Genomic DNA, 21,812 nt, shown 5'->3' on the forward strand with positions numbered 1-21,812 from the left:
AAATTACATCTGTGTATGTACCAGGTGTTCTTCAAGGCTGGTCTCCTGGGCCATCTGGAAGAAATGAGGGATGAGAGACTTGCAAAAATCTTAACGATGATCCAGGCAAGAGCACGTGGCAGATTGATGCGGATTGAGTTTCAGAAGATAGTGGAGCGCAGGTATGAAAGAACTCCCTTAAATCTGTGTGGGTAATAGTCATTATCATTTAATTATATGTGGAATAGAGACATTATTACAGTCCCTAAAGCCATAGCTAACTTAAATTACTGGTTTAAAGTGGATGGATGATAAAAATAACAGCATGTAGATTAGTTGCCTGCAGCTCCAGTAAGAATCAGATATGGAGGGAGTTCCTTCCGTATCTTGGAACCTAGTTCTTAATATTACTGAGAACAAAGCCATAAAACTGACTGAAAATTACAAAAATCTCACTTTTTAAAATCAGACTAAGATTTAGGGAATTTTATTTTCTTCTTAAACCAGGGATGCCCTTCTTGTAATTCAGTGGAACATCCGTGCTTTTATGGCTGTGAAGAACTGGCCCTGGATGAAGCTTTTCTTTAAGATCAAACCTCTTCTGAAGTCTGCAGAAACTGAAAAGGAGATGGCAAATATGAAGGAAGAGTTCTTGAAACTGAAGGAGGCCCTGGAAAAATCTGAAACCAGGAGGAAGGAACTTGAAGAAAAGCAAGTCTCTTTAGTTCAGGAAAAGAATGATTTGCTTCTCCAGCTCCAAGCTGTGAGTAGACACATATATTCATATATTTACTAGTTATTCGTTGAAACTCAAAGGATTACAGACCAGGGTGTTAAGTAAGCTGTTGGTCTTGTCAGAGTCTTGCCCAAAAATTAAAGCAGATAGAGATCCTCATGTTCTAGCGTAACTAGGTGGGCTAGCAATGCACATCTTCACAGGTTCTGTCCAAGGCAATGTCCATGGCAGTTAGATATGAAAGTGATCTTATATGTGACTAGTAAAGCTCACTACTGTCTCATCCTTCTCTGTTAATTATTTGTTGGTCTTATCTTCTGAAATCAGGAGTAGGAAATTTTCCTTATGCTGCTCTATAGAATTGGATCAGGTTTGCTGAGCACTTACAGGATAGGGGACAAATGAGGAAGAAAACAGGCCAGGAATTCATTGCTTTCCTCTTCCTTGTGCCCCACCAGGAGCAAGACACTCTGGCAGATGCAGAGGAACGATGCGACTTGTTGATTAAATCCAAGATTCAGCTAGAGGCCAAAGTCAAAGAACTGACAGAGCGGGTTGAGGATGAGGAAGAGATGAATTCTGAGCTGACTTCTAAGAAGAGAAAATTGGAAGATGAGTGCTCCGAGCTCAAGAAAGATATTGATGATCTGGAAATAACACTTGCAAAAGTGGAGAAAGAGAAGCATGCTACTGAAAACAAGGTACATTTAGAACTTCACCACGTCTTCAAAAGAAGTTGGGCAGAGATTACCTTGAAGACGAGAGTTACTGGTCTTCTGATGGATTTGCACTGTCTGTTATACAGGCCACACTGAAGGATCAGAGTATACAGTTATTTGATCTTATGAGGGAAAATTTTTAACGCTGAGTCTCCCTTTTTCTGAAGTGTGTTTTGCTGCGATTCAGCTAAAGAATTATGTTTAGTTTGGGAATTTTTAAGCAAACAATGTTCTGCCATAACCACAAGTTCTTCCAGCTCTTCTTCTTAGATCATGTAAATGTAAAGTTCATCTCCTATTCCTCCCAGATATAGTCAGAAGCTGCAGACCACCACAATGAGAGTGACAGTGGAAAGAATTTAGTACATGTGAAAGAATGTACTAAACCCACAACAAGAACTGTCACACATTGGCTCCCTTGGTGGCAATTTCATTCAAAAAGCCATAAAAGGCTGGGGGGGAGGAGAAATCCCTTTCTTTCCATTTTCTTCCTGCATGCAAGTTCAGTACAGACAGTCATTTAAGACAGGTTATTATAATCACTTCATTCCAAGTCTTACAAATACTTCTTCCTTACTCACACAGGTCAAAAATCTGACAGAAGAAATGGCTACTCTCGACGAGAATATCAGCAAACTTACTAAAGAGAAAAAGTCTTTGCAGGAAGCTCATCAGCAAGTTCTGGATGACCTACAAGCAGAGGAGGACAAGGTCAACACACTGAGCAAAGCTAAAGTGAAGCTGGAACAGCAAGTGGATGATGTAAGCTGGCTCTGCCTTCATGTTCCCCTGCGCGTCCACCACTTAGAGTTTTCAAGAGTTTGAAATGTTGCAATGCTTTGAAATATATTCCTGTCCTTTGAGGATTTAGAAATACAGTCCTTGTTCTATCTGTAAAATGTATAATTACAGGAATGCTATAAAAACTCACCTGTTTAGTGCAGGCTTTGAAAGGGATGTGATAAGGACATTTGCATTTGCAGTGTAACTGGCATGAAATCAAACAGAGCTTTGCTACTAAGCTGTAACACTTGTAAAAATGTAAAGCGTGGACTAACCCTTATGTTGTATTTCTTTAGCCCATATGCCCACTGGCTGCTAGAAACCAAAAAACCTAAAATAGGATTCTTGTACTTAAGTACTTCTGCTTCACCACTTGGTAGAGCTCAGCACAAAGCTGGGCTCAGCATACATCTGATTTGTGAACCATCTGTGTTCAATATATTTAACGAGTGACTTTGGTCCTAAAGCTTGAGGGCTCACTCGAACAAGAGAAGAAAGTGAGGATGGATCTAGAAAGGGCAAAACGCAAACTGGAAGGGGATTTGAAGCTGACCCAAGAGAGTGTCATGGACTTGGAGAATGATAAGCTCCAGATGGAAGAAAAGCTAAAAAAGTAAGAGACTTACTCTGTTGTACAAAATAAAGCGGCACAGTTACTACCATCATTTCAGAGCCTTCAAGCGTGTCATCCTGCTCTGGTGGTGGCTAAAAGAAAATTTCATGAGGAGAGAGTGTGTAGCCAAGGAAGGAAGGAAAATCACTCTTACTTGTGCATGGTATACCAGAAACATTAGAATTCATTATGCTTTCTAGCACCTTCAAAGCGTTAATTATGTTTTTCATTGCTTAGAGGGGAAAGCTGAAGGAAGTCTTTAAAAAGTTGTTCATCCTAATGAGCTATGATAGTATTGTTGAAAGACCTGACTCTGTTAAATACATTTTTCCAATGGGTCTGAAAATAACTTTACTTTTGTATGACACAACCAGAAATATAATTGCACAAATGCATGCAGAGTCTTGACTTGCTCAGAGGAAGATGGGTTTTCATGCAAATAGCAAGACACGAGGATTGCTTTCATTTTTAGATACATTAGAAGTTTTATTGAACAACTCTGTAAGAATTACAAAAGCCTAACTTGAAGCTACAGGGAAAATTGTCACAGTAGGATTTTCCTTTCTGTGGCAGGAAAGAATTTGAAATGAGCCAGCTGAATTCCAAGATAGAAGATGAACAAGCTATAGTGATGCAGCTGCAAAAGAAGATCAAGGAGCTTCAGGTCAGCTTGCTTCTCTCTCATGTGTCTTAGGATGAGTATATCTTTGTGCCTCACTGAAGGGCTTTGCAGAAATTTCTCTGCAGCTTGATTTTGAGATCCAAAGTTGGTGTAACTCCATAGCTCCCAGAAATACTGTTTTTCTCCTCAGGATGCTTGTTCTGTAGTGCTTCCTTCCCTGTAGCAGGACCTACAACCATGGAATATGAGTGGCTTCAGGCCAGGCAGAAAGGCTCTGGTGTTTTATTTTAAGCAAATAATATTGTTCCAACCGTGGAGCTGGGGATAGGTTCAGCAGTGATAAACATGGATTTGAATTTTAGGGGAAGGGCTTGAACGTGCAGGACAATATCAACAGGATGAAAAGGCCAAAGAAAATCAACACAGTCTAAACAAAATGTCTTGACACAAAGTATCTGCTCTGCTTTTTTGTAAATAAAGAACATTTGCATAACTTGGACTGAAGCATAGTTTGGTCAAAACAATCGTTTCACAAAAGACTGCTCCCAAGGAAAATTCATTATTCATGCAATTTTACACACTGTTACATTTAAAATCTTGTCTTAATAGTTCTAGAGAAAATTGGCTTCAGTCACAGAGCTCTTAAATTGGGAACAAAGAGCCCCTTCAATGACAATTTGTTGCTGCTACTCCTACTATCAAGTAATTCTCTCATGTACTTCAGACGAGTGTCAAGTGACATACAAGGCCAATGCATTGACTTAAATGTCTTGAACTAGAGCTTATAGAGCTATCTACTGTGAGAAAGATGTGACTCATCATCCTTACTCTAGCTCAAGATCTGATTTACTGCCACAAATGGGCAAGTTCTTTAACAGCTGTGTTTCCACCTGTGTTGTAAAGTGTGGGCTGACTTCATGGTCTTCTCATGGCAGTCATCATGAAGGTGACCCAAAGATGCTCGTGTCTTTTTGATAGGCTCGTATAGAAGAACTAGAAGAGGAGCTGGAGGCAGAAAGAGCTGCTCGAGCCAAGGTAGAAAAGCAGAGATCAGATTTGGCCCGAGAGCTGGAGGAATTAAGTGAGCGACTTGAGGAGGCTGGAGGAGCTACAGCTGCCCAACTGGAGATGAACAAGAAACGTGAGGCAGAGTTCCTGAAATTGCGGCGGGACCTTGAAGAGGCCACACTGCACTACGAAGCCACAGCCGCCACCCTGAGAAAGAAGCATGCAGACAGCGTGGCTGAGATGGGGGAGCAATTAGACAACCTGCAGCGAGTCAAGCAGAAACTGGAAAAGGAGAAAAGTGAGCTGAAGATGGAAGTGGATGATCTGTCATCCAACATGGAGCAGATGGTTAAGGGAAAGGTAAGGGTCCTGAGGCGTCTCAAACCCCTAAAGGTCATGTGTAGCTAAGGCTGGTCTGAAAATTTCCCAGGACACCTGATAGGGCTGGCATGTTTTAGAAGGTGGTGTCTTGTAATCCAAGGGTGCTTCTGTACAGTCTACCTCCTTCCCCAGCTGGTGTGTAACCTTTCTTACTCGGAGATGGGACAACAACTGAGACGGTCTGTTGAAAACAGGTAGTGCTTCCCTAGTCCCAGGAATAATTTTTTTATCCGTGTATCTCAGAGCTCAAAACTGTGTCACTTAAATTATGCTCCTCCAGGCTGGCAATGACTAGGGTGATGCCATCCAAGGCAGGATATCCCTCATCCTAAGCAGAGTCCTCTCAGATCTTGCCCTTGCTTCACAGTTTTGACCTGTGTTAGCAAGGAGTGCAAAGCAAAGGCTTGCATGACTGCCATGTGTATTTTTCCTTCCAATGGCTAAATTGTAGATTTATCTCCTGAATAGATAATCTTGGTCGCTTTCAGAGCACTCTAAGGAGTTCTTTCAGTGTAAGTGAAGAAAAGCAATTTCAGTATTCTGAGAGTTAGAAAGCTGTCATCAAACTCAGTTTATGATAAATGGCAATTAAAGCAGAATCAGTAGAGCAATTTTCATTGGAGGTGATTTTCCTATCTAGCAATTACGAGGAGACTATGCCTGAACTTCATAGGCAAGTGATTGCTCTTCAAGTTCTTGCAGAGGCTTTTTGCACTGATGCTTCTGTTCAGAGCGCAGTTCAGGGAAAACAAATTGGGAAACTGGTGTGAGGAGGAGTCCCCTGGCCTGGGACTGTGGACACAGGGCTGCTATTCCTCACTTTACTACTGGGGTATTTGTGTTTCAGAAAAATGGTAGATAGCAAAGACTGACAAGAAAAAAAAAATGGATACATTTGGAAGGCTACAGCTTGCTTTGTCTTTACTCCCATTTCCTGTTAGGCTAATGCAGAGAAACTTTGTCGAACTTATGAAGACCACCTGAATGAGACAAAAACCAAACTGGAGGAAATGACTCGCCTCATGAATGACCTCACTACACAGAAGGCAAAACTCCAGAGTGAGAATGGTATGTGAATGTCCAGCCGAAATAGATTGTTTCCCAGTAACTTATTAGGTGTGTCTCAGCACTACATTGGTGAGATGTACTGTGCGATAAAATCTGCTCTGAAGGTCGCTAAATTAGGGTTGCTGAAACAGAGCAGTAGCTTTGTGGTTTTTGACATTCCTGTCTTCATTATTTTTGTAACCTTGGTGGGAGGACCTTGCCTCTGACTGGCTTTTAAAAAAAACCTATAACTATATTTACCAGCATATGGTGATACCATCTCATGAGCTGAAATGGATGTGTTGGCTAGGTACCCAGATTCAGGAACAAGGACATGTACATCTATTTTGCAATACTAGAGGGAAGGTAAAGGAGTTGGCATACTGCTGCTGTCTCTGTGAATACCATCTTCCTCAGCATGACCTTGGACATTGCACTCTAGAAGATGCTCATACCCAACTAAAAATATCACATATCCTCCAAGTGCTTGCTACCTTTTAAGCCAGAGTAGCACTCTTGAATCTTATCAGATACCATGTCTTCTCAAAGACATAATTTTAATTTCCAGTGTGTTTTCTTGTTAGTTCTATGTACTCCTACAAGGCTGCATTTCCCATCCTGCAGTGACTTCCCTCTTGTGATAAATGAAGTTTTCCGTATGTATCCCTCTGCTCTGCACATTGGTCACTGTGAGGTTCTCATGGTGCTTCGCAGCCCTCTGAAAAGAAGCATGTGGAAAAGCGATGTCAAGTAGTGAAGAAAAGTCTAAATAACACCAGCTATAACTGCACATGAAAGTAAGCACCAGTCTAGTCTGATCCATGAGCTAAACTAAAATTAATGAATCAAGGTATTGGCAGTACAAAGAAAAAACCAAACCAAACAAAAACTCTCCACAAAATAAAAAATCAAACCCCACCAAAAAAAAATCCACAAACAAACAAAAACATGAGAAAAAGTGTCCTGGTGAAGTGTCTGATGGTACAACTTTGTCTTCTTCCAAAATGTCAACCACAATCACTACCAATTCTTTTCCTCAACAGAATTGGACAGGTGAGACTTTGTCATTTCATCATCTTACTTTTCTGGTTGTTGTTAAATCCTGTGACAGGCGAATTTACAAGACAACTTGAAGAGAAGGAGTCACTGATAAGCCAGCTGTCTCGAGGGAAAACATCATTTACACAACAGATTGAGGAACTCAGGAGACAGCTGGAAGAGGAAACCAAGGTAATGCTTTGATATGTCTCATCCATTGGAATAGAATGGGCAAAACTGCTCATGCGCACTTGAAGCCTGGATAAAAGTTGAAATGAGACACGTGAATGAGAATGTTTCCTGGTAATTGTACTGATATAAATTCCTGCCCCTGGCTGAGGCAAAACACAAGAGAAGAGTTTGAGAAAATAATCAGCATCCATAATTGTTAAATAAAACGTACCCAGTAGGGTAGCCAAAATCTCAGATATCGCATCTTAAAAGTTTGGATGTTTCCCCAAAGGTGTTAGATTATCTTCAGTCTTGATAGCTTCCTCAGCATGTTACCAGTTAGAGATGACTTCAAACACTCTCACCTCACTTGACCTGGACTGTCAAGGCAAAAGGCAAAAAGAAGAAAAACGGTTTAAGCCTTCATTTGAATTTCTAAGTGCTGTCTGTTTAGGTTTGGCTGTAGGTAACCTGCAATGCTGTGACCTTTCTATCCCTGCAGTCCAAAAATGCCCTGGCTCATGCTCTGCAAGCAGCCAGGCACGACTGCGATCTCTTGAGGGAGCAGTATGAGGAGGAGCAGGAAGCCAAGGCAGAGCTGCAGCGGGCTCTTTCCAAGGGAAATGCAGAAGTGGCACAGTGGAGAACAAAGTATGAGACTGATGCCATTCAGAGAACTGAGGAGCTGGAAGATGCCAAGTAAGTGGATTATGTGGGCTTCATCATGCCCTTTGCTGGCAGGACTGTTCTCCCTGGGGCTTGTGACAGAGCTAAGGAAATAGGGCAACCTGGGTGGAAAAATCCTTCTGGCTCTTTGCTGTCATTTGTGCTTGACCTTCTTTGGTTCTTCCATTGCTTAAGTAATTAATGTTTCTGTTGAGTCCTTGTCCATGGGGTAGTGGATGTGGATACTGGAGTTTAAGAACAAATGGGATTAGGTTATCCTATTTGTTTATCTTGCACACTCATTCGTTTTGCCCCAGTTCAGTGTTACGTTCCTTTGATCCTGACTTCCCTTCCCAGCAGGAAGATGATGGCTGCCCTGGAAAGGTAGGGCAGACAGTTGTGTTGACTCATGCTATTGAGCTGCTCCCAGTTACCACTCTCAGGCATTACAGGGCAAGACCTCTAAGTGTCTCCAGCATCTGCCTCCACACATCTCTGATCTGCAGGATCTTCCCTTGCTTCCAGTCTATTTTCTTCATCTAGTGTCTTCACATTCTTTCTGGGCCCTGTTTTGGTTTTTTTTTTTTTTTCTGGGATCTCTTCTTGCTGGGACTCCCATTCACCTGCTTTCCCAATCTAAATAGTCTATGAGCAAAAGCCCAAGGTGTGACCAACTCCTCAGTTGGTGTTTCTGTCTCATATCTCTCTATTGGAGGAACACAACACTTTCATTTAGGCTAGCTCTTATAAAAATTTGCAACCAGCCCATACTGATTACAGCCAGGAAGTGTCAGGCTGTTGCTTGACAGTTCAAAAGTTCAAATATTCACACATGTTCACACTCGCACAAAATTATCTGCCACATGTCAGCATTCATAATTTCAGATGATTTTTTGCCTGTTGTAGTCTGTTCTCTCTTGATTTCCTCCTCCCTTCTCCTTGCCCCCCTCCCCTGTTTTCCCTTGCAAAACTGATGTATTGCAATACTACTTTGGTGTTAGTTCTTCTGGATAACATGGCAGTGCTAGCACCCAGTTATTTCACCGTATCTTTCTACCTGGCTTCTAGGAAGAAGCTTGCTGCTCGCCTGCAAGAAGCTGAGGAAGCCATTGAGGCAGCCAATGCCAAGTGCTCTTCTCTGGAAAAGACAAAGCACAGGCTGCAGAATGAGCTGGAAGATATGATGATTGACCTGGAGAAGGCCAACTCGGCAGCTGCCTCCCTGGACAAGAAGCAGCGTGGGTTTGACAAGATAATCAATGACTGGAAGCAAAAGTACGAAGAGTCACAGGCTGAGCTGGAGGCTGCCCAGAAGGAGGCCCGTGGCCTTAGCACTGAGCTCTTCAAGCTGAAGAATGCTTATGAGGAGACACTGGACCATCTGGAGACATTGAAAAGGGAAAACAAGAACCTCCAAGGTAGGCTTCATTCAGGCTCCTTGTCCAGTGCAAGAACCACACTAGTGCGCAGCTGGGGTGTGTAGGTGCCCCACAGCAACTGTAGAGAAAGGTGTTTATCTCATCCTTGAGGCAAGCTTTCTGATGTGTTTTGAGACACTAAGTTATGCTGGCAATTAAGGTTTTAAATGTAAAAACCTTACAGAAATTGTCATGTCCAAGGGAGAGCAGGCTTCCCTTTGGTCACTTGTCAATGAAGTTCACTGGCAGAAGTGCCAGTCTCAGAGGAGGAACAAGAAAGATGGCAGAGGTGCAGTGGATAAAGCCTAGACAGCTCACAAAGCAGAGCAGCACGGCATTGCTGGCCTGCAGATCACAGATAAAAACTAAACCACTTCAAAAAGTGTTTACTAGAAAGGCTCTAACTTCATGTTGGTCAGGTGAAAAAAGTTGCTGTAATTGAAAGCAAGGAAGCACTTGTGTACAGGCAAGCCCTTGAGGAAGCAGTTTGAAGCACAGGTCCTGCATTCATGCTCCGTGAATTGCAGGATGTTTGGGACACTCTAATTGCTAAATCCATCTGCTCTTTTTTGTTTCAGAGGAGATTTCTGATCTGACCAATCAGATTAGTGAAGGAAACAAAACCCTGCACGAAATAGAAAAAGTCAAGAAACAGGTTGAACAAGAGAAGTCAGAAGTTCAGCTGGCTCTGGAGGAAGCAGAGGTGAGGAAGTAAAGCTCAAAGGAAGAGGAAAGGGTGTTTTTATCAAGATATTCCTTCCTTTTTTGTCCTGTCAGCAACAAAGACAATGGGTTCATTGTTAGCAAGTGCAACCTCTCTGCATCCATCTTCTCTGTCCTTGCTAGCCAGCATTTTCAAGAGTGACTGCTGACTTTTGGAGATGTCAGCTCTAAGATCATCAGTAGAGACCCTTTCAAAGCAGGTGCCTTGTAGTTTTAGGGTTTTTTATTATCGGTTTAGGGTTTTTTTCGCTTTCAGGAAGTTCAGAAATCTTCTGCCCACCTCCTTAAAACCCAGTCCTTGCTCTCTTCAGCATGGAATATTTCATCCTGTCAGGAAACAGGAACTGCTGAGAATTATGGTCTTATACTATTTTATCAGATATTTCTAGTGTCTAGTTTCCAGCTGCAAACACACCACTTCCTGTTTTTGAGAATAGCAAAACAAACCTCCTGATGACTTCAAGTTTTATAAGGACTCAGATACTGTATTGGATACTGCAGTCTGCTTAAAAAAAAAGGTAGCCATCTCAGAAACCAAATTTAAGCAGGACATTTAGAAAAATCTTTCACTTCCAACAGGAGCTTGATAAAGACACCACTGCATTAATTTCTACAGTGACAAGTATGCACATACCCAAGGGGGATACGTCATCCCAGTTTCCAGAAACAAACCAACAATGTGGAACAAGCCCACTAGAAATCGTGGCTATTCACTTCAAGGGCTCGGTTGTCAGGCTTTTTTGAAAGTTGGCTGCATTGCTAAGCTAAGAAGGGACATAGACGTTGCTGGCTAGAAGCAGTACAGAACGTAGCAAGGAATTTTTAGTGAAGGATGCATTTATTTTGAACTGCACTCTAATATCTGCTAAAATGAACATCACCCAGTACTAGGGATTGGTTAGTACCTTAAATGCTGTGCAACTTCTTTTGTCTGTTACAGGATGCTTTATACTTTGCAGGGATTTCACGGCCAAACAAACAGGTGTCACAATCAGAGCAGAGGAAAGAGCATGCCTTTCTTCCATAGCTCTGAGATGTGGAGAGTGATTATATGCTCTGTCAATATACTTCTCTTGCTAGAAAAAAAATACATCAGTTCTTGAGGGATCTAAGGGAGACACTTTACTTTCTCAGACTGTGTGGAATGGCTTCCTCAAGCTTAGCAATATTAGGAACTAAGAAAAGTAAAGTGATGATGTATCTTACTTAATTGTAAAATGCAGATTTCCTCCCTTCCTTCTGAATTTGGGTCTCTGGCAGTCACTACTGGTGACACAGCACTTTGTGACTTTGTGTGCTCTTCCCATTAATACATTGCAGCTTCTTGACATGAAGCATGTGTTTGACTGACCTCTGGCTGCTGCATGATAGCCAGAGATTAGCAAGGAATTTCTACAGCTTTGCCTTCAGAACCTCTATTCTGTTTCCATTATCTCTTGAGGGAAGCAGAGCTAAACCTGTGCAATTCTACCCTTTAGAGAGCACTTCCAAAATATATATGGGGTTCAATTCTCTTTCCCTTCCCTGTTTGACGCTAGCAGCAAGGAGTCAGAATGTCACTGAGCTTAGATTATGCAAGACCTGGAAGTCAGAGGCCCTGTTATTTCACTATGGGCTGTTGTCAGCTTAGTTGTCGACTTCCATAGGAGAGAAATATAAGAACAAAGACATAGGAACAAATGTCTCTTGTTTCATAGAGTTGTCCTCATTAATGTTAATTATTAATTAACATTAATAATGTTAATTGGAAAGAGTGGACAGGATATTTTTGCGTTTTTTCATACAGAGCTGATGATTATAATTTCTTTCCTTAAAGTCATATTGCCTAATGTGATTGTATAAATGAGAGAATTTCAATACATCATGATTTGGTGAGATCTTTGTTTGCTGGGGGCTGTGTAGACCTCTTCACCCTTCCAAAAACGATCTTGCTTTAGCTTCTGCCTATTCCTTAGAAGTCCCTGAATTTCTGGAGGGTGTCTGTGCAAGGGTGCAGGGCAGGGAACATCTGTTGATATCAAAGCTGTGCAGGCAAGACCTAAGGTGTATTTTTTTGTGAGCCATGTCCTGTTTGACAATTTGTCCTCTGAGGAGTTTGCTGTTCAGTTTTCCAGCTGCCATGTTGCATTAGAAGGCAAACAAATGCATCGTTTTGCCATGTAAGCTCATGTCCTCGCCTAGAGAGAGGTAGGGAGGAAACAGTGCTATTGGGAAGGGGAAGAACAGTGTGAAAGGATCATCTTTGTGCAGCATTTTGTTATTTATTTATTTATTTCTAAAAAAAAGCAACTCCTGGCCTTGATGCTTTCTATTTCAGGGAGCTTTGGAGCATGAAGAAAGTAAGACCCTTCGTTTTCAGCTTGAGCTTTCTCAGCTTAAAGCGGAGTTTGAAAGGAAACTGGCAGAAAAGGATGAAGAAATGGAAAATATAAGGTATTATGCAGGAAGAAGCATGTTTCTTAGGGGAAAAATCTCAAAAGACCAGAAATATTCCCAAGACCTAAAACAGTCAAATGCATTACAGGTAGTTATGACAGCACAAGCAAATACTGTCCGTACTAGAAAACAAACCAGCTCTGATTATTTGCCAAAGGGTAGTCCTACCACAGTACTGTTTCTCAGTTCAAATATTCCTGTCAGTTCAGGCTCTGCCAACACAAATGTTAAGCCACTCACACACATCACGTAGCAGCCATAACACAATTGACTGGTACAACCAAAGTCACAGCAGACCAAGGGCCGCTGAGCCTGTGAGTTTACAGTGTGGGGACAAGCAGGTCTAGAGAGCTGTCTTCCAATCCTCTAGGACAGTTGCAACCCAAAGGAAACTAAAGGCAAAAATCAGCACTACTACCTCAGTGGTGCTCAAACCTCTGTTATCTGAGGGCAGCCTTTACCTCTGCATTGTGTTAATTTATGCAGTTTTAGCTGCATTGATTGTAGGAGGATGTGAGGAGCTTACCATTATGTGTACACCATTTGAGTAAGTGGTAACAATTGCAAAGGCACAGAAAGCATGAACATAAAAGGAGAGGAACTTGCAGGTGAAAGGGATAAACAATGGAATGCAATTAGATGACAGGAGGGTGATGTCTTCGATGTCTCCCCTCCCACCTAGCATAAACATTGGTGTGAAGAGTTACGTTCTTAAAGTGATGCCAGATTTTGACCAATCGCTACATGTGCAGATGTTCAGAAAAATCTGACCTTGAATTAGTGTTGCAGTGCTATTAAACCAGGAAACGTGCCATTGTTTGTTGGTAGGCTAAAGGGTAGGTAAGGGGAAGGCCAAGGCCCACATTGGCCAGCGTAGATACAGGTGCTGATATGTTAATTCTTTCAAAAACAAGAGTATTTCAGCCCTTTCACATAATATCTAGTGATGTCTTGCAGATGTCTGGATTACAGAGATCTCAGGATAAGCTCTCATAATCAGTGCTTTCTGTTTCAGCTTTGTTATCAATGTTTTGCTGCAAAGTTGCACGGCAGACATGCTATGTTGTTCCCTGGGTGTCTGGGGCATAGTTCAGTATCTCGCTGAAACAATAAGGCCGTCAAGGTTTTCCTTATTGGCTCTGATTTCCCGGAACTCACATGCTTGCAGCAAAACTTACCCAGCAGCAAGGTATATGTTTCCTTGTGTGAGTCATACTCTGCACTTTAAGTTACTTTCTGGTCATAAGAAAGCAAAACTTTCATTGTAGGACTTGATTGTTGCAGAGTCAATAAAATTAAGCACCTATTTGCATCTGCTTTGCCAGCTTTAAATTGGTACTAAGCTGCATTTCATAGCAGGAGCAGGCTGTTAGTTAGGGTGGGTTTAATCTCAGTTTAATCTCTTCTAAATTTAGATATCCATATCACAGATTTCTAGTCCTGAATTATTCCACTTATAATTGAGCATAAGAAATGTGTTTCAATACCTATTTTAAGACATAATACATTGTAGCTTACACATGCTGTTTATTATAAAGAGTACCTAGAATAATTAGCTTAGAATGTAGTTGCCTACCATCAGTTTAATTAATCCCTTCCACTAATTGCCTTCATAAGAAGGCTGAGATGTAAAACATCTCAGTAAATGATTCAGTAAATATCTTGGTGAGTGACTACCAAGCTTGAAGTGCTTCTTATTAGATTCAGATTTGTACTTGCTTGAGTTTACAAGAGATCTGAGATAACTCCTTGATCCAATATTGCCAAAGGAAACATGGCAGAAGGATGCTATAGGTACTTACAGATCAGGAGTTAGTTGAAGGTGTGAAGGACACCAACCAGTTAGATGGCAGTGAAGCACTAAAAAACTGTGCTATAGATGTCATTCATAAATACACTATTTCTGGAAATTAGATACTTTCATAAAGTTGCATGTTCTACACTCCTGCCCAGAGAGGAAGTTTACTCCATTCACTCTTCATGTGCTTTCACATTATTCCACAATCAGGAGAAATCAGCAACGTGCCATTGATTCACTGCAGTCTACTCTTGATTCTGAAGCCCGGAGCAGAAATGAGGCCATCCGGCTCAAGAAGAAGATGGAAGGGGACCTCAATGAGATGGAAATCCAGCTCAGCCATGCTAATAGGCATGCTGCAGAAGCAACAAAGTCAGCACGTGTCTTGCAGACACAAATAAAGGTACTTAGAGCTGCCAGCAGTAGGTGTGGGCTACGCTTCATTAACACAGAGCAAAACAGCAATGGTGATGGTAATTAAGATAGAAGCTGCTCTATCAAGATAGAAGAAGATAGAGGATGTGAAAGGAAAGCCCTTAGTGATTACATCTGATGTAAGAGAATGCTGGAATATGTTTTTCTTCCAGACTTGATAAAAGCTGGATAAGATCCAATCATAAACCCCCTTGCTGGCTACCACCTTCTGCCAGGGCAGAAAGCTACAGCTTGAGGATCTGAAAATCTACGATTTTCTTGTGAGCTTGCAAGGCCTGTAGAAGCAGGCTGCATATTGGTTGGCTGGAATACAGGCAGTGTGTATATATTCAGTTTTGTTGTTTGTTTTAACATAACAGCTTAAAAAAAAACCAACCAAACAACAAACTGTTTTGCTAAGACACCTCTTAAGTCATCACCTCTCCCGTGCCTAAGCAGGTAGTTCTGCCTTGATCAGAACTTCGAGCTCTCACTGATTCAAACACACAGGTTTTTTCCCCTATTGCATCACATAGCAGAAAAGCTATTCAGCTTAGAGTATGGAGGAAGCCTTTCTTCAATAAAGTACTGCAATTATTGAGCTGGGCCCTGTGCAGCCTCTGCAATCCAGGGTCCTTATGGGAGCACAGCAGGTTGAAATGGAGCTGCACTGGTGGAAAAACAAACTTCTCTCTTGTTACAGGAGATTCAAGTGCAGCTGGATGACTCTGGACACGTGAATGAAGATCTGAAGGAGCAGCTGGCAGTCTCTGACAGAAGGAACAACCTTCTCCAGTCAGAGCTGGATGAGCTGAGAGCTTTGCTGGACCAGACTGAGAGGGCAAGGAAGCTGGCAGAACATGAACTGCTGGAAGCCACAGAACGTGTGAACCTGCTTCACACTCAGGTTGGCTTTTTCTGTGCTCTCTCCCTCACTGTGCTAAGCTGAGCCTTGTGTATTAAGCACTGACACTGTCCATGGTCATCATAAGTCAGACAAACCTTGCTGTCCTTCAAGGGAAAAAATGAAGGAGGAAGTCAGTCACTTATGTAGATATGCGAACTCACTACAAGTTAGCTGGAACTGATGACTCAGACAGCTGCTTTAAACAGCTGCCAGGAAAAGCAATGACAGAAGATAATAAGAGTAAATTTTATTCCTGTCTTCCTTCTGTGCTGTAAAACCGGTTCCCTCCTTTAGTTAGGCCATGGTTGGGATGGTGTAGGCAGTTCTTTGGAAAAGCAATGCTTCAAGAGCACTGATGTTACTCAGCAATGAAAACTGCATAGGTTGGGTTCTAACAATAGGTGGTGTTGTGCAGGGCAGGAAACCACCCCAGAGCAAAGTGCTCCCTACCTTGTCACAGGCCTTTGTTAACATAGGTAGGCCTTCGGACTTTGTCACAACTGACACTGCAGTTTTTCCAGGGACGTGAAAGGGCGTGACCTGACCACCAGCATTCTTGCTACAAAACCAAATCGTCTCTTCACCAAATAATTAATGATCAGAAGGAAATGAAAACGTGCTATAGGCTGGCCATGTTTTGCAATCTTTCCTCTGGGCCATGATGCCGTGGGGCTTCTGTTTTAATCACCTCATTGGCTGACTGATTATGGATTGTTACTTTTCAAAAATGAACTGACTTATTCTTCTATTTCAGCCTCTTGCTTATTAGTTTATTTAAATCAAAACTTGAACGTTTTACAGCTTTGAGAGTGTTTTTAAGATTTTCTCAGTCTGAAGCTGAGCTATGTAGTAAAGGCCAGCCTTCACCATGTGTACGAGTCTCCCTTCCCAAATTTTACTCTCTTCAATCCAGGAGTTGCAAAAATCAGTAAGCCTCGGTGTGCTGTGATACTAAGTGAAGTCATGTCTCTAAACGTCACTTTTCCTCCCTTTCCACTCTTCTTTTGGGGAAAACGTAATAAAAGAACACAAGCCTGATCAACCAAAAGAAGAAGCTGGAGGGTGACATTTCCCAAATGCAGAATGAAGTGGAGGAATCAATGCAGGAGTGCCGGAATGCAGAGGAAAAAGCCAAGAAAGCAATCACAGATGTAAGTAGGCTGTTTCCTTGCTCACTTATTTTCAGTACCACAATGTCTTAGGACAACCACGGAAGTATATTTCCCAGGTCACCATTTCTGTGCTCGTTAACAAAGCTCATACATCCAAAGCACTCCACAGTTATCTGGAGGTGACTGATGAAACTACAAAATGAAACTACAAAACAAAAGACTTTTTACAAAGTAAAAAGGGAGGAAGGCCTTCTTCCTGATATTTAGGGTTTGCTTTGGGCTGTTTTGTTGGTTTTTGAGGTTTTCTTCCACAGGAATGCACTTTCCACACCTCAAAGTTTCAGGTCATGTCACCTTTGAATCAGGTAAATCACATACCTGGAATAGGCTAAACCAGTTCAGACTGAACTAGTGCTAACAGGTCTCCTGGTGTGCATAGAATCTGATGTGAGAAACAAAATTACTGAATCTCAAACTAGATACCCTGGAACTAGGTCTTTATTGAAAAAACGTGAGGTCCCGGGAGGAGACTGAGTGCATTCTTTCCTCTAGGAAACACCTAATTTGGGCAGGTGTTGTTTCATTTCCCACAGACCTGGAGAAATCCATGTCTTCATGAGTTCAGCTGATGTATCCCATTGTATACTTAAAATGAAAGCTAGAACTGGAATTTTCTAGGAGTTATGTGTCTGGAGTGCCTCGACAAAGCTATTCTACAGTCTTTACTGCATCTCAGCTGAGAGCATTATTACTGCTGCCAGCGAGAGGATGCTGATAGTCCCTGATTCAGCTCCAGCCTGGATTGCAATGACTGCTCTCTTCTAATGACTGCTCATTAATAGGTACAAAATCTGTAAATGGCTCTTGGTGGCAGGCACAAACACCAAAGCAGGAATGAGCTAATTGTCACCCTCATTACAGTGTCTTACAGAATACCCTGGGTCTATGCAGAAAGTGAGCTTCCTATCCCAGCACAGACTGCAGAAACTGCTCTGCTGTTACAGTCACTCTGACAGCTCTCATCTATGGCTGTGCAGGGAAAACTTTCTGCCAGTATTTTAATCTACTACCTTTCAAGAGCTCCAAGCACCTAGATTATATTTTGAATAAGTTCTAGGTTAAATGTCTGTAGTGAATGGCACAGGCTTACTTGCAGACAATATAAGTGGGACCGTTATATAGCACAGATATTAAAAGGGGGGAAAAAAAAAGTAAGGGGAAAATCGTAATTCACAGCATGAGAATCTGGGAGGAAATAAAGGCCTCTAAGTCCATTCTATGTTTTCTCTGTCATGGCAAAATATGCGCACACAAGACATTCTCTGAAGCTTTGGTGAATGATCTGAGTTGGGGATAATCCAAGATCGATCTCCCACCATTTTTTCTGAGACAAAATTCAATAGCATAAGAGAGCTTCTGTAAAATGTGGCTGTTTTTCAGGCAGCAATGATGGCTGAGGAGCTTAAAAAGGAGCAGGATACTAGTGCTCACTTGGAGAGAATGAAGAAAAACATGGAGCAGACCATTAAAGACCTCCAGAAGCGTCTGGACGAAGCAGAACAAATAGCCCTGAAAGGTGGCAAGAAGCAGATCCAGAAACTGGAATCCAGGGTAAGTTAGTGACCCAACTTCGGACCACTGTCTCCTGCTCACAGAAGAGGGACCAGGTAGGTGCCGTAGCACTGCCTGGTAGGTTCAGCAAGGCCAATAAGAGATACTCTGAACGCTTTCTCTTTTTCACAAAATGCAGATGAGTAGTTCTTGGAGGCATGCTTCCCTGTCATCGTCCGGCTACAGTGAGCTGTTGTAGCACAGCAGATGACCAGGCCCTTGATTAAAAAAATAATTCTAAAAACCCCAACCTCTAAAACCAGGAAAAGCCTCTTCATTGCTTTCTTCAGCTAAAGGTTTTTAGCCTTTGCATGGGTCTGTACCTTTGCTAGTGCAGTTTAAGTACATTTACAAAAAAGCAGAATGCAAAGGTGATATTTTGACCTGTTCCTGAAATTCGCCTCTATGAAGATGCTGAGAAAATGAGCATTTCTTGAACTGTGAACCAAATTATCTCCTGTTTTATATACACAGCATAATGGCAAGAGATTTTTCTTTTCATTTTTTTTTGTGCAGGTTCGTGAGCTGGAGAATGAACTTGAGACTGAGCTCCGTCGCAATTCAGATGCCCAGAAAGGAGCCCGCAAGTTTGAGAGGCGCATAAAAGAGTTGACTTACCAGGTATATTGAGGACTGTAGTAACCACCCTGGAGAGAAAAGTGTTCTCCCAGTGTCATGAGTTGCCTCAGTGTTTCAGATAAAGGATGAAGAACAGCATTACCCAGGGCTTTCTGACTGCAGGAAGCTTTAGGGATAGGAGGAACACCTCCCTAGGGCTGCCATCATCTTGCTTGACTCATTGTGACTAATGTTAGAAATCATCTGTTGCTGAGATTTGGACAGTTTTAGTATGGTATTAAACATGGAGCAGGCTTAGATGACTATTCAAACTGCAAGAGAAGAAAGAGCCCAATTGTCTCTCAGCTGTACTGACGTTGCAAAAAAATGGCCAGAAGGATTTAGTTGACTCTAATGCATCACTCAGTGTAGGGTTGCCCAGTCCCAGGGCTCTGTCACCTATTGCTGAGCAGAAAGGTCTGGTTGTGAGTCTCCCACAGCTTTGCTAACAGCTGTGGTTGCTGTGAAAAGGTCTTCAGAAAAGGTCTTCAGCACAGAGCACTAATCCTTTTGCTTTAAGCAGCATTCTTAAGAAGGTAATCCCATTCATCTGCTTTAGGAGATTATGTAGCCTCCTACCTGTTGCTTGACTTTTGTATGTAGAGGCTGAAGGTTGTTTTCTTAGAATACAGTGCTCTGGCACAGGCAGATAGAATTAGTTGATCCTTCTGCTTATAAACTGTGACAACTTAAACCCAGCTCCTTTTACCAGAAATGCCTGCAAACAAGGCTTTTAAATATGGAAATTACAGGCATTTTTAGGCCCACTCACTAAAAAATTACACACTCCATAATGACAAGCATGCTCCTCATTCCTGAACAAGGAACTCTCTCTGTTCTTTCATGTATACTTCTGAAACAGTGTGCATATATATGTATGTGTATATGTATACATATTTACATGTATATATAAATGAGAAGGGTAGCATCTTTTAGTCCTCAGCCTCCAGGCTTACAAACATCTTCAGTCAACCTATAGAAATTTGTTTCAGCTATACACAGAATGACCACGATGTGGCTTGTTTGTATTTTGAACTGTGTGTTCTAAAATCATATATCTGTCAGCCATACCCATTGCACTCCGGGAGATGCTTTAAGCCTTTTTACACTGCAACCCAATTAATGGTGTTTTGATGCAGTCAGAAGAAGATAAGAAGAATCTGGCCAGGATGCAGGATCTGATTGACAAGCTGCAATTAAAAGTGAAGAGCTACAAGCATCAGGCAGAGGAAGCTGTAAGTAAACTATTTGGGCCCCTTAACTTTTGAGGAATTTTCCGTCCTAAACTCACAATCTTTAATCCACAGAAGCTTTTAGTACAAATACACATTTTGAATGTGTATTTATATTTCTACTTATATTCATATAAACCTTGAATGTATAAATGCATTTGTAATATATATAAAATAAAATATGTAGCACATGCATTGATTATATTTGAGAAGAGGCATCAAAATTGTCTTAAAATTGCAGTACAATTTGCAAGGGAAAGGGAAAAGGGAAGGAATGGGAAAGACTTTTTTCCTCCTAGTCCCTCAGAAGGCATGTCATCCCTCATGAACCTCGCAGTTCAGTTAACATGGAGAGTGGCAGTGGAAACATCAACTGTATAAAATAACAATCTTAGTTCTTCAGGAGGAAAGTGGTTCCCATCCAGCTGTTGCCTAGTTGTGCTAAGCACTTTCCATCCCGCTTGACATTGAAAGCTTTGTCTCACGTGAACAAGAGAAGGAAATCAGCTGCACTATTTTCTCTTACCAGGAAGCTCAAGCCAATCTGTACCTTTCGAAGTATAGAAAACAGCAACACGATCTGGATGATGCTGAAGAAAGGGCTGAAATAGCTGAATCTCAAGTGAATAAGCTGAGGAGCAAGTCAAGAGATATTGGCATGAAAAAGGTATGGTTATACCGTATGGGGTAAATGTGCCTGTTTAATACACAGTAGCAGATGCTACGTATGCAGGAAGATCTGCTACGTCTCTTAAAGTGGCATTGGACTAGAGTAAATTCTTGTGCACTATTTTTGTTTTTAGTTTCAGTCTAACCTTTATTTCAACATTAAGGCAAGCCTTTAGGACACACAGCTGATGCTTAGGCAAAACGAATTCTCTGTCCTCTTGATGTTGTCATTTAACCTCTGTGCTCAGTAGCCAGAAGTTTCCAAAACTTGCAGTTTTGGGTTTGGAGTTTTTTTCAAGGGATATTAAAAAGCTTCATCTTTTTCTCCCTCTGATGATACAGATTTCTATGTATGTAATACAGCCTGGGGATTACTGCACTATCAGATTGCCAGATATTTTAACATTGCTCTTTCAGTGAACTTGTATTGATTTGAAGAGCTGGATGAAAATGAACTATTAGCGACTAGTCAGTGCTGGGAAGTCATTAGTAGTTAGAAATATATTTGTGGTGTTTTGTTCTTGAGCAGAATCGTAATAGAATAATATTGATGAAACTAAAAGATGCCTAAGAACTTGGTCTGGAACTGAAAGCAAACCTTCACTTGTCTACACTCACCTTGCAGCAACCAGGGCAAGTAAAAACGGGGTTGTTACTTCAAGGAATGATAGAGATAGGAGCTGGGTCACTGCTTTATTCATTTCATTTGCAAGTGAAACATAAACTGCAATGCTTAATGTCATGGAAGTTTTATGGTGGTGACAGCTCCTAAGTTCAGAAATAGGAGAAAAAAAATCCCTTTCTGGATATTTCTAGTATTTTTATCACAATCCAAATGGCTTCCTTCTCTCTTTTGTATCCACCATTCTGTGTGAGAAAACACTCCCATTTCTGCTTTTATATTGGACTAATAAAGTCACCTTTGACTGATATAAATGACTGCAGCATCCAGCATCTAGAGCGGAGCTACATTCAAACTCCATGAATATCTGCTCCCTTACATATTTACCTATGATGGAAGCAGTACTGTAACTAAACCTCGAAAGAGATTTTGCAGCTTTTAAGAGTAAAAAAAACTCCACATTTTTATTTTAAATATTTCAGTCCTACA

At 41.5% G+C, this 21,812-nt stretch overlaps 1 protein-coding gene across 1 annotated transcript in view; it reads left to right on the forward strand.

Annotated features, from left to right (window-relative positions):
* Positions 1-21,812, forward strand: part of MYH15 (myosin heavy chain 15) — a 46,542-nt gene that overhangs the window by 23,768 nt on the left and 962 nt on the right. Inside the window, exons 22-41 of the mRNA XM_010204695.2 lie at positions 25-161; positions 487-742; positions 1,174-1,416; positions 2,020-2,196; positions 2,685-2,830; positions 3,404-3,494; positions 4,431-4,820; positions 5,783-5,909; positions 7,000-7,118; positions 7,600-7,796; positions 8,832-9,181; positions 9,760-9,884; positions 12,222-12,337; positions 14,349-14,541; positions 15,256-15,459; positions 16,485-16,610; positions 18,012-18,182; positions 18,699-18,803; positions 19,940-20,035; positions 20,562-20,699. Coding sequence (XP_010202997.1) covers positions 25-161; positions 487-742; positions 1,174-1,416; positions 2,020-2,196; positions 2,685-2,830; positions 3,404-3,494; positions 4,431-4,820; positions 5,783-5,909; positions 7,000-7,118; positions 7,600-7,796; positions 8,832-9,181; positions 9,760-9,884; positions 12,222-12,337; positions 14,349-14,541; positions 15,256-15,459; positions 16,485-16,610; positions 18,012-18,182; positions 18,699-18,803; positions 19,940-20,035; positions 20,562-20,699 — 3,507 coding nt within the window. The remainder of the gene's footprint in view (positions 1-24; positions 162-486; positions 743-1,173; positions 1,417-2,019; positions 2,197-2,684; positions 2,831-3,403; positions 3,495-4,430; positions 4,821-5,782; positions 5,910-6,999; positions 7,119-7,599; positions 7,797-8,831; positions 9,182-9,759; positions 9,885-12,221; positions 12,338-14,348; positions 14,542-15,255; positions 15,460-16,484; positions 16,611-18,011; positions 18,183-18,698; positions 18,804-19,939; positions 20,036-20,561; positions 20,700-21,812) is intronic.

Source organism: Colius striatus, chromosome 1 (genome assembly GCF_028858725.1).
Source record: "Colius striatus isolate bColStr4 chromosome 1, bColStr4.1.hap1, whole genome shotgun sequence".
In the NCBI taxonomy this organism is placed as follows: Eukaryota; Metazoa; Chordata; class Aves; order Coliiformes; family Coliidae; genus Colius; species Colius striatus.